Genomic DNA, 11,689 nt, shown 5'->3' with positions numbered 1-11,689 from the left:
ATGTGGTTTAATTACATTGTTTTTGAAGCCTGATTAAGAGTAATTCTACTGAATTATGTGGTATCTGTGGTGAAAATGAAATATTTAGTAGTCATTACTAAAAGTTTTTTTTTTTTGGTATTTGGACACAACTTACTAAAGATGATGTTACCTCCTAGGGGTGGCGTAACACATGGCTAACCAGGGAAGGGGTTATGGTAAGAGAAAACCAGGACACAGTGAGGTTATTATTAACAAAAGGTTTATTTATTTATTTAGAAACAATAGTAAGGTCAAAAAACGCAGGGGAGGAATAACACAAACAGAAATCAGCTTCCACACCGGGCACACTCTCTTTAACCGGTGGAGCACACTGCAAAAAGAAACGTGGGGACATAAAGCAAAGATAAATATCCCACCCGGACACAAGACCGGGGATCACGTTGTTACCACACCAGGTAGAAGACACATACGAGCTGGAAGACACCAAACCACCAGTCACCACCTCGCCTCCTACTGACTCCCTTCTCCAGGTATTTATATCTTTCGTCTGATGGCAGATAGGTAACAGGTGCTCACGCAGACGTCAGTGGCGACGATGGGGCGGTACCTGAAACACAGCACCTGGCAACACACCAACCTCGTCACGGCCGTAACAGATCTGTGGCGAATATGACACCCAGCTTTCCATTTAGCCATCTATAACTAATGTATAAAATAACCATGCCCATATTTTTTTTTCTGGAAAAAAAAGTTTTAGAAGTTATCTTGTAAAATCTTTAGCTGAAGAGGGGAGAATGTAAATGATAATTAGGTAATGAATATACTGATAAAATTGAAATAGTTTACAAAATAAGGAATTCTGCTTTAATATACCATCGAACATATTTAACCCATGTAGGGACGGAGACTTCTTAAATTGTGATTATTGTGTCAGTAAATTAAGCTGTCAAGGTTTTTAATCAGCAGGTTTTTAATTTCTGGAAGTTGTATAGACAACTTTACCCCACATACTGTAGTTCACTAGTCTTGAATATAGATACATATAGTTATTACTAAAAGGGAAAAAATCTTTGTTACTATGATTCGGTAGAAAAAGGTATTTGGTCTATATTGCACTTTGTAACATATCAGAGACTGACTCAGATTAATAGTATTCTTATAAGAAACTTCTTGGATGTTTTTGTCTTCTTCCTCTACTTTTTGTTCTTTTTGGCATAGTTCTAAGGAGCACTACTGTCACCAAGTAGAGTGGAGTGATGTATCTCACCAATTAAATAGGAAGACAAAACTGTTCTGAACTGCTTTCTTAATTATATTGTTAATTCAATGGCTAATTAGAAGCTACTTTCTATAATACATCAGTGAATGTATGCCACCTTTGTCTTCTTTAATGGCCAATCGATATTTTTTAAATATCAGAAATTGGAAACCATCCAACAAAAAAAAAAATAGTACTTAAAATTCACCATATCAATACACAGCTATAAAACAATTTATTAACCTAGAACAAGTTGAAAACAAGTTTTCAGCATTAACAGATTATGTAGATGTTCAGTCATTCTGCTATAAAATGTCTTTAAACTAGGTGTCCACATGCCTTGTTTAAAACTTTTGGAGGAAACACTGTTTTGGATGGGAGACAATTAAATTTACTGTGTATGGACAAAATGGAACCTCAACAGAATTATTTTAAGGAATGTAAAACATGTCCTGGTCATGCTGTACATATAAATAAATTTATTTCTTTTTCCAGAAGTTACTGTATCTATCAACCCTGAAGTCATCTTCGTAGTGGACTGTTGTCTGTTTTGTTGTCTTCTTAACTTCTCTCTTTTTCTGTCGAGCTCGACGTTCCTCTTCAGACAGATTGGACAGATTTATTGGCATCTTTCAAAACAAAGAAACACTAATAAATGAACTTACACGACAATATAACTCAATATATTTACTAATACACATACTGATACTCATTGACTATATCATCTATGCACCTCAAACTGAACTGTCTTCAGCAAGTACGATATGAATTTACTGACGTGTGTCCCTTTTTTGTCATTATCAACCAGGTTTGGTTAAGGTGCTGACAGAGCAGGTTGTTTCAAAAACCTGTTAAAATCATATGATCTAAATATTAGTTAATGAGTATTACTACAACCTTGACTTCAGGTTGATAACAGAGCTTGACCTGCAGAAGAAAATTTCAAGCATCTCTGCTGTTCAAACTTTGAACATTATTTTTTCAAATGTGTCCCTTAAACCCTTATTCACAGGAACAACAAAATCTAAACATAACTTCCCTCTTCATCAAATGGCATATGTCAGTGGTGAATAGTATGTCACTGTTGATTCAGGATAAGACAAACTTTTTATTCATTGTCTGTTCCTTTTAACTGACTGATGGTGAACTTGCCTGATAAACAATTACAGCTTGAAATTATTATTTCTTATATATTTATTTCTTATTCATTTCAATAATCATTAATTTAACACTAATAATAATATATGTCCTAAGGCAAGGTCGCTAAAAAACCAGTAGCATCGGTATTCGAATTAATTAAACATTTATGTTCACACCAAACTACAACTCCTAGTGTAACAAGTAAAAATGCCACCCAAAAGAAAGTTATACTGCAGAATTCAAAGTGCAGGTAAAGTATGCAGCTGAAACAAAATTTGGAGAGTGTGACAATCTGAGAGATGAGGACATGTCACTTCATCTACCCCCACACTGAGGTTGGCACAGTTGTTTAACATTACTTCACACTAAAGGCCTATACATACTCTGTGAGGACTGAGAAATTTGTTCCGTCTCCTAGGGCAGTGAGAAAATAATGTCATTTTTTTCCCCTTACAGCCCTGGTTTGGGAGTTGTCACAGCTTGTTCTTGACACATCATCTGGGTGGAACTTTTTTTCTCGTGTGGTGTCCGACAACTATTGTGTGATGGGTCAGAAATTTTAAGTGGGCATGGTTAATGCAGAAAGTGGAAATGTCTTTCCTGCCTTTTTTTTTTTTTGGTCATAGCAATCGATAGTTTTGAAGAACAGCTGGCAGAGGCAGTGAGGAAGTAGGAAAATCTTTATAACACATCTTGTAAGGTTAATTTGTGGAAAGAGGTAGCCCAAACATTGTGTATGTAGGATAGCGTCTGTCGTAAAAGATGTGGATATCTTATCTGCTGTATTTTAGTTTCCGTCAGATTCCCACAATGCTTAGCGCACATGACGTGCTGCATTGGTAGGGACTTCCCAGGAGGTCTGCACTTCAGTTTCTCGTGGAGTATGAAATGTCCTGGCAAGAACTAACTTTGTTCTTGTTCTCACCACCTCAAAAAACAAATTTCTCTGTTCTTGTGGAGTATGTATCAGGCTTAAATGAATTTTGTAATGCACTTTTGCTTGTTGTTATGCATAGCCTACCTTTTTCTAATCTAATTTAGACTATAATTTGTATAATTAGAAATGCCACTTATACACTGAATGTTTTTTTCTGTTCAACAAGGCTGTTTTTGCTAAAAGCGACTAATACTCTGGTGTGATTTATAGCCCTAAAAAGATGGTAAGTTAGCAAATGCAGTTGTGATCAGAATATTGCGTTGAACTGGTTGTTATCATTAATGTTTGCTGACTTGGTTGCACACTTGCCAGGTAATGAATTTAAAGGAAAATATTGAGGTCAGTTCCACTGTTATACTACTAATTAGAAAAAGAAAATTTAATCTCATCATTACATTAAACATAATTCTAACATCACTCCTCCAGTGTTAATTTCGTTGACGAAGTATTTTCATTATAATTTTCGTCAACGCCAAGTTTTCACTGACAAAAACGAGACGTTAACTAAATAAAAATTAAGTGATGACGACAAAAACTATAATTAAAATATATTGACATTTTTGTTGACTAATAAAAACGAGACGAAAATGTGAGTGAGGGACGTTTTTAGAAAAGATCCAACCAGAATTAATTTTCTTAGACGCACACGCACATTTGAAAAGTAACTGATCCACCTAGTGATGTGGGATGCGCGAGTACACGACATCATCTCTGGATTTCTGTCTGACTTAAACTATAATGAAATGGAAACAGCTGGGAGAAAACAAAGAAGGTATATGGGTCAGCTTCACGTTTGATGCAGTGGCATTACTGCTAAATACAGTTTTTCTCTTAAATATTTTGGAGTTGCACTTTTGCTTTAAAGAATGAAGAATGTCATATGCAAGTTATAAACAATGCATATCTAATTTTTGGTCTTTTATGGAAAGGCCATACTCCATATACTGTATATTTAATGAAACTTGTTTTTTAATTTTAATCTAGAATATTTTGTATATTACAATAGTTTCACGAAATTACACTTAAATTAAACCCAATATATTTTAGTCGACTAAACCTACAGTAGATTTAGTTGACTAAAATCTTATGCTATTTAGTCGACTAAAACTAGACTAAAACTAAAAACAAAGCAGATGACAAAAATATGACTAAAACCAAAATTGCATTTTAGTCAAAAGACTATGACTAAAACTAAATTAAAATCTGCTGTCAAAATTAACACTGCTGCCAAAAATTTGTTTAGTGCTGGTAGAGACCTGAAGATAGAAGACACCTGAACAAACATATGGGGTCTTTTCCAATATGAGTCCACCCCTTTTTGTCAACCTATGTCAACCTGAATCTGTAACAGAAACACAGAGAATTCTGCAAAGACTTCTCTCCGGGCGCCCGTGATTAAACCTGAGATGATTCATCACACTTGTGGTTGTTTCTGAGAATTAGAAACTCTCAAATTTAAAGAAATTTCCACGACAAGTCACTCTAATAACATTTTATGATTTCTTTCCAGGCATGTAATTTCTTACTCAATTTAAGTCTTTTTCTTTTATCTCTGCACTCTAATAGGAAATGGTAAATCATCTCATGTTTGTTTTCAGTGCTTCCCAAAGAGTGGAGTCTGAGGTTTCTCCATTGTCATTTATCTACAAAAAAAAAAAAAAAAATCAATATTTTTAATCATATACTCTTTAAAACCTGAAGTTGACAGTAACACAGGGTTAAATCAAGAAGCCTCAAATTGCAGAGCAACAGGACTATGATCTGAAATTAATATACTATGATATTGTGTGTTGATAATATTTTGAATCGATCTAGGATATTCTTTGTGGTCCAGATTCTACATTCTCCATATGCCAACCGTGTTTTTTGATTTAATCAGGTTTCTACTGAGTTAATTTGTGTGGGTGGTTTAGATGATGATCTGTCCCAAAATGGGTCCAAGTGGCAGTTGAAATCACCTAAATCACTTGTCTTCTGGTAATAAATCAAAGACTTTCCTAAAAAATGCAGGATAATCAGAACTTGGACCATAGATATTTAATAAGATGTTTGGAAATTAATTTATGTAACCAGAAAGCAAAATAAATCCACCATTGGGGTCTATAATTTTGCTTTTCAATAAAAAAAGAAATAGTGTTACAAAACAAAATGGCTATACACCTTGCTAGAGAATTATAAAGGTGCATTGTACACCTGCGATATTCAGCTTTATGTTCTATGTCTTTATTGATATGTGTCTCTTATAAAAATAAATATTGAACTTTAATAAATTGAAATGAGAAAAAAACCTTACCACATATCATATTATTTCCAATGCCCTTCCCATTCCAGGAGATTAATATCTTATTTGCCCTTTTTATCATATTACCAATATGATGGCTAAATAAACTTAACATTAAGTAGTAGGAAACTGGGCACCTCTCACCACGCTCACCACCACACTTGCACACACATCCACAACCAACCCTCCTCCCACCAATACCTTCCAAAAAAGAAAGAAAAACACCCCATAATTAATAGGGAATGCCAGGCACATGGCATGTAGCCCAAAGTCACAAATATTTTAAGCATCACAACCCTCTTCTGTCGTAATCGCTCCGGTGTGTCATCAGATTATTCTATTTATTCCCCTTGTGCTCAAATTATTCGAGAATCATAAAATCAAATGTAGCTGGTGTAAGTGGTCACTAATGAATTTAAGTTTGTTTCATCATTTTGTGATATATGAAAGTCGTCTCTTATTTGTAGAAGGACTGAGGGCATTTGATGTCTGTAGTGAACTGCTGTGAATGTTCCATCAAACTGTTGTGTCTGGTGCCCTTTTTTATGGGGCAGTCTGTTGGGGCAGCAGTGTTGTCAGAGAAGAACAGCAAGTGGCTGGATAAGCTAGTTAAAAAGGCCAGTTCCCTGATTGGGAGGACACTGGACTCACTGGGGATTGTAGTGAAGGGGTGCACTAGGAATAAATTCAATGCATCTCAAACCCTTCACAGTGTCTTGGCAGCACAGAGGAGCAAAAGCAGCAGGCGCTCCATCTTGGTCCACTGCAGGACATAGAGATTCAAGCGATCCTTTGTTCCTACAGCAATAAGACTCTTCAACCTGTCTTAGCACCCTGCCCGATAATCTCACTAACGTGTTTGGAATGTATGAGTTACAGGGACACTTGAATTTTCCCTTTGGGGAAATAAAGTATTTCTATTCTATACTATGTGAGGCTGGCAGCCATTGCTCTAGATTAACTGACACAAAATAACATTTGTGTGCATGTGGCTGTGCTTGGGAAAACCAGGGAGTTTAGGTGACTGTGACAATGCCTGTTTAAAACACAGCTTATGTCGATATAAAGTTATTGTTGGTTTGTTTCATACATTGTTAGCGATTATTCTGATGTAAAGTCGTTTTGAGAACTCCTCAGACAAACAGCTTAGTGTTGATATTTAGCTAGCTCGGATATAGTGTGGAGATCACGCTATGCTGTGTCAAAGCATGACACCAGATTAACTTTTGAGTGTGCTACCAACCATTCTTCATATGAAAGAAATATTTTTGTATCTGTGCATCCATGTCTTGTTTATATTCACCACAGCAGTATTTTACATTACTGAGCTGTTTCGAATTTTTGTTGTATTCTGCAAGTGTGAACAGTGGAGGATACGCACCGGTGGGGCAAACTACTGTTGTTTTGGCTGTGAAACAGTCTATATAGTCGTTAAACGTCACTGCTTAAAGGTGGATTTGTCTTTAAACCAGAACTGGTATTTTGTTTGTTGTGTTATGTTAAACTGTGATCTGAGCGGGTCTGAATGGCGTAAATATAACAAGTACAGCTATGATGTTCTGTCAGGATGTTTGGTGAACTACGGTAAAGTGGGACATTTCTCTTTACTGTCCATCCCTGGGTGACTCTATTGTCCTTTAAATGGCTCATTAACATTCAGAGCTGTTAGAGAAAATGTTTTATACTCAAGTAATCTGAGTAATCTAATCTTACTCTAATAATTGGAACACAGCTTGAATAGGACCTATTGTGCAAACATAACTTTTCTTCCTGGGAGAGCAGTTTGCTTTGATTTTGACTTGCTGATAAAGACTCAATATCATATTGCTATATATCTTTTAGGTGAGAGTGACTCCTCTTTCTGTTCACATGACCTATGAACATTATAGGCAATATATTTTGAGGCTGGGAGTCCTCTTCTGTTTTCACATTACCTGATTCTGTGGCTGACCATTAAAAAGATGTGCCTGGCTGTGCCTAGCGAGTGATCTCTCACCCTGCACTCTGTGTGCATTTTTAAAACTCTGGTTCTTAAGCTTGGGTTTTCTCTGTGGATTTTTTTCTGCTTTTAATAGCATTTTACCTCATAAATTGTTCACCCCTCCATTAAATGACATTTCTGAATCCTGGCTGATAAAAAGGGCCTAAAAAAAAAAAAAAAATTATGAAAGACTCCTCACATCCAGCTAATCTGTTTAGTAGCTTTGCCTTCAGTAAAAAGGCTTAGATCACTACCATCAAAAAACATTTGCTATTTATTTGCATTTTACTGTATTTACTGCATTAGAGTTTATCTGATGCACTGCATATTTACATCTGAGATTCCATGCGCATCTTAATCATCTGTGCATCTTAACCCACCACCTTGGTGCCTTAACCCTGGGGACTGTTAAAAGCAGCTGTGAGGAGGTGCTTTTGGTTCTAGCTGAAGCATGGACATGCAACAGCTCAGTAAGATCTAGAAGATGAGTTATGGCACATAGAGCAAAAAACTAGAAGTCCAGTTGCCATCACCCAGCTGCTGATAACTTCACCTGGAAACTGAGAATCTTCACAGACACAACTCGGTAAGATATGACAGGAATAGGCTATTTAAAGCTTTTAAAACAAGGAGCAAAATCTTCAACTGGTTTCTCTGTCAGGAAACCAGCGGAAAAAAGCCTGAAGGGCTGAAAGGAAGGTTTATATGATCCTACTGTTTTCTCCCTCATCAGGGATGCAGCTGCATTCTGGACCAGCTAAAGGCAGCACAGGCAACACATAGGTCTGGTCCAGACCAAAATAAAGGTCTGGAAGTCTCTGGCAGAAAGGTGTGGCTTTTCCTTTGCCTACATTCTCAGCTGAAAGAATATGGTTTTGACTACTGGGCCAATATGTACAGAGAAAGACCTGTCAGATATGAATGGATCCACTGGAGTACTGTACCTTCAAGGCCAGCACACATTTCTAAGCAAGACAGCAAAATCTTGTGTTCAACTGTGTCAAAGGCCAATGACAGGCTTAAAAGCAAAAGGGCAGCTGAATTCCCAGAGTCAACCGTCTCACCCGATCCAAGCTGTGTTTTTTTAATGAGGGGTTGCACTACAGCACATTTAAGAGCAGAGGGAATGCAATCTTACACAGGTGAACTGTTATTCAAGGCCAAATTAAACAGTCCAACAGAGTGAGACATTTTTTAGCAGTCTTGGGGGAAGACAGTCAAGAGGGCAGTGACCAGGCTGAATATAGTGTACTATCTTCGAGAGCTCAATGAGTTTATTAGCTTTGGAACTGCTCAAAAACAGCTGAGCATTCTGGAAAGGTGGCAGGATCAAAAGGTATGTGAGGCTGAGCCTGAGGATGTAATTACAGAGACTTTTCCAATTAAATATTGTAAGAATGTTTGGGTGCATAGAAGGTGAAGGCTCAATACCAGTATTTTCACAGGGGTTGATAATGTGATTAAGCACAGCGAAACGCACCAGTGGCCCATGTTGAGGCATTCAGTCAAGGCTCAGATATGGGTTTTGGGCGCCTGAACCTGAGCAATGCAATAGAAGATATCAAGTACAGGTACCGCTGAAGCGTTCCATGAGCTATAGTAAGTAGTATAGTTAACCTACTCAACCCAGTTGTGTCTCTGTTTTTACGATGCTGGACATTAGAAGTTTGTAGCAATACACACATACTATACATCCACATAACCAGAAGAAAGGCCACTAAAAGCTCAACAAAACCAATTTTAGGAAAATAAAACACAATTCAAACAACAAGCAGTTAAATGGGTTTATGGAAAACAAGCTAAAGCTGCAAGGCCTAAGAAAATGTCATGAACAACGTCATAAAACTTCATATTTTAAATTAAATATAATAATAGATCATTAAAAATTCATGCTAATGTGGCCCTGTGATGGACTAGTGATCTGTCCAGGGTGTACCCTTGCCTTTCACCCAAAGAAAGCTGCAATGGGCTCCAGCAGATCCCCATGACACTGAATAGGAATAAGCGGGTATAGATAATGAATGAATGAATGAATTAATTAATGGTCACATAAACACAATGTTTTTAAGAAAACAGACTATCACAGTGTACCTGGCAATGTAGTTTCAGATCCTGATAAAATTTTAGAAATAATTTTATTAATAAAACTGTCTGGACATAGAGTTTATCTGCTATGTTATACTATAAAGCACGGAAAATGAGCAAAGAGTGAAGGAAATTACAAACCACAAGGATGCGTCTAGGCTCTTTGTATCTCATGTTGATTGTGGATCCATCAGGCCGGATGAGCATCACAGGATACAGCCTCTCATATCTCTGTCGACCACAACGCACCATTGATGTCCTGTTAGAGTTGAGCTGAGCAATATGAGTGTGGAGCAGCGATGCCTGGCCAAGCCACGCAGTTTGTGCATTGAATGGTAACAGTGACTGGCAACCTGTCTGGGTGAACAGAGGGCAAACACACCTGGCCAAACACACACAAAACCACCATTTGCACACACAAAATATATTGTGTCAGATGTACCATTGCCAAAATAAAGTTAAATGCCACTTTTGTTTCCTTACTGTAAAATATAGAGCACAGTTATCATCATAACTATCCATCCATTATTTAAACCACTTATACTGTATAAAGTCACTGCAACCATGCCCAGATGACATTGGACAAGAGGTAGAGCGCTTCCTGGACAGACCACCAGTCTATACAGGGTTGTCATATCGACTTGCATGTGTTTGTGAGTGCTAACTACTGCAAAAGTATGCTGCTCTATCTGAAATTTAAGTTACCTAAATAACAGTAATGTGACATATGAACATAAAAAAACTATTTTTTGGTAATGTGAGTGAAGCAACCTTTGAATGAATGAATTTTAAGGAAAACAAAACAAGATACTTTTTTACTAAAGCACCTACAATATGTACCACTCTTTAAAGCAGTAAAGCAAATTGTGTTTTCATTATCAGGTCACCACATTTATGTGATTTAATATTTACTTCAGTGATTAAATAACTTTCATGCTTTGAGTAAAGAAACAAAAAACGTTAAACTCCCTGTAATAAATCACTCAACGAGCCATAACGAACATTCTTCCAAAGAGAATTTATAAATAAAATCTCACTGTATTGCTGGCGATTCTACTGTGCATTAGCAGTTAATACGGGCAACTTTACAAAAAGATCACAGCATAAATAAGTATTAGTGCTGTAAGGACACATATATCGATCCTGTTCCTGTTTAACGGTCAAAGGAGTTACATTCCTACATTTTTCAACCAGAGAAGCTGGCAACGCTGTGATACGGAAATTGACGAACTGAGTTCCAGTAACACCAGGTTTCTATTTGGATGTCAGACGGCAGAGTGCAGCTTAGATGGGCGCCAGCCAAATAGCTAGCTACCAATTCCAGCTCCAGTTCTGACCGTAAGCATGTCGACATTTAGAGTTTTGCACATTTTTTACGTGACCCTTTCTATTCGTTAATGTACAGAATGTCTTACAAGAAGCCACAGTAACGCGATACTCTAACGTTACTCCATACAGAACATGAATTTTCAACCATTATTCTGCGAGTCTTACCATGATAACAGACTTTGTCCAGCATAACGCTTCCTTAAAAACATATTCGCCATTACGAAACCAAAACGAACCAAAGGATGACTTAGTCGTGTAGCAGCGTATAGTATTGATAATGTCCCTTATCCTGATAGGAATCACCTGTCTTTAAGGTCAAACATTGGAGTTCACAGAGTAAATGTCCGACTGAAACACAACATCATCGGAACTCACGCTTCATATTCTTCTTCTTTAGTGTTTTTACGACACTTGGCATCCTCATGTTGCTTTACTGCCACCTAATGGCTGTACTGAATACCACCGTCTTATTCGTTCTATATTCTATTTTGTTAGCCCATTTCTCCTCAAATAATCAAATAATACTGTACGTCCTCTTTCATTCTTTTCAAATTCTACTGCACTTTTTAAACTTATCACTACTAATCATACTTCATAGAACTGTGAAATTATATCTACCCTATCCCTGGAATATATCCTGCATGATATAATGATGTGTTTTGTTAAACAATAAATAAAATGTTTCTTGACACAAAT

General features: G+C 36.9%; 1 protein-coding gene across 1 annotated transcript; it reads right to left on the bottom strand.

Annotated features, from left to right (window-relative positions):
• Positions 1-1,443: 1,443 nt before the first annotated feature.
• On the bottom strand, positions 1,444-11,374 carry mrpl55 (mitochondrial ribosomal protein L55). Its single transcript, XM_026323610.2, has 3 exons — positions 11,159-11,374; positions 9,806-10,046; positions 1,444-1,869 (listed from the first exon to the last, which is right to left on the bottom strand). The coding sequence occupies exons 1-3, from the start codon at positions 11,209-11,211 to the stop codon at positions 1,720-1,722; spliced, it is 444 nt and encodes a 147-aa protein (XP_026179395.1). The 5' UTR covers positions 11,212-11,374; the 3' UTR covers positions 1,444-1,719.
• Positions 11,375-11,689: the final 315 nt, after the last annotated feature.

The sequence above is a fragment of the Mastacembelus armatus genome, chromosome 4, assembly GCF_900324485.2.
Source record: "Mastacembelus armatus chromosome 4, fMasArm1.2, whole genome shotgun sequence".
Classification (NCBI taxonomy): Eukaryota; Metazoa; Chordata; class Actinopteri; order Synbranchiformes; family Mastacembelidae; genus Mastacembelus; species Mastacembelus armatus.
The sequence above is the reverse complement of the archived record's forward strand: the minus strand, read 5'-3'. Positions and strand labels throughout refer to the sequence as shown.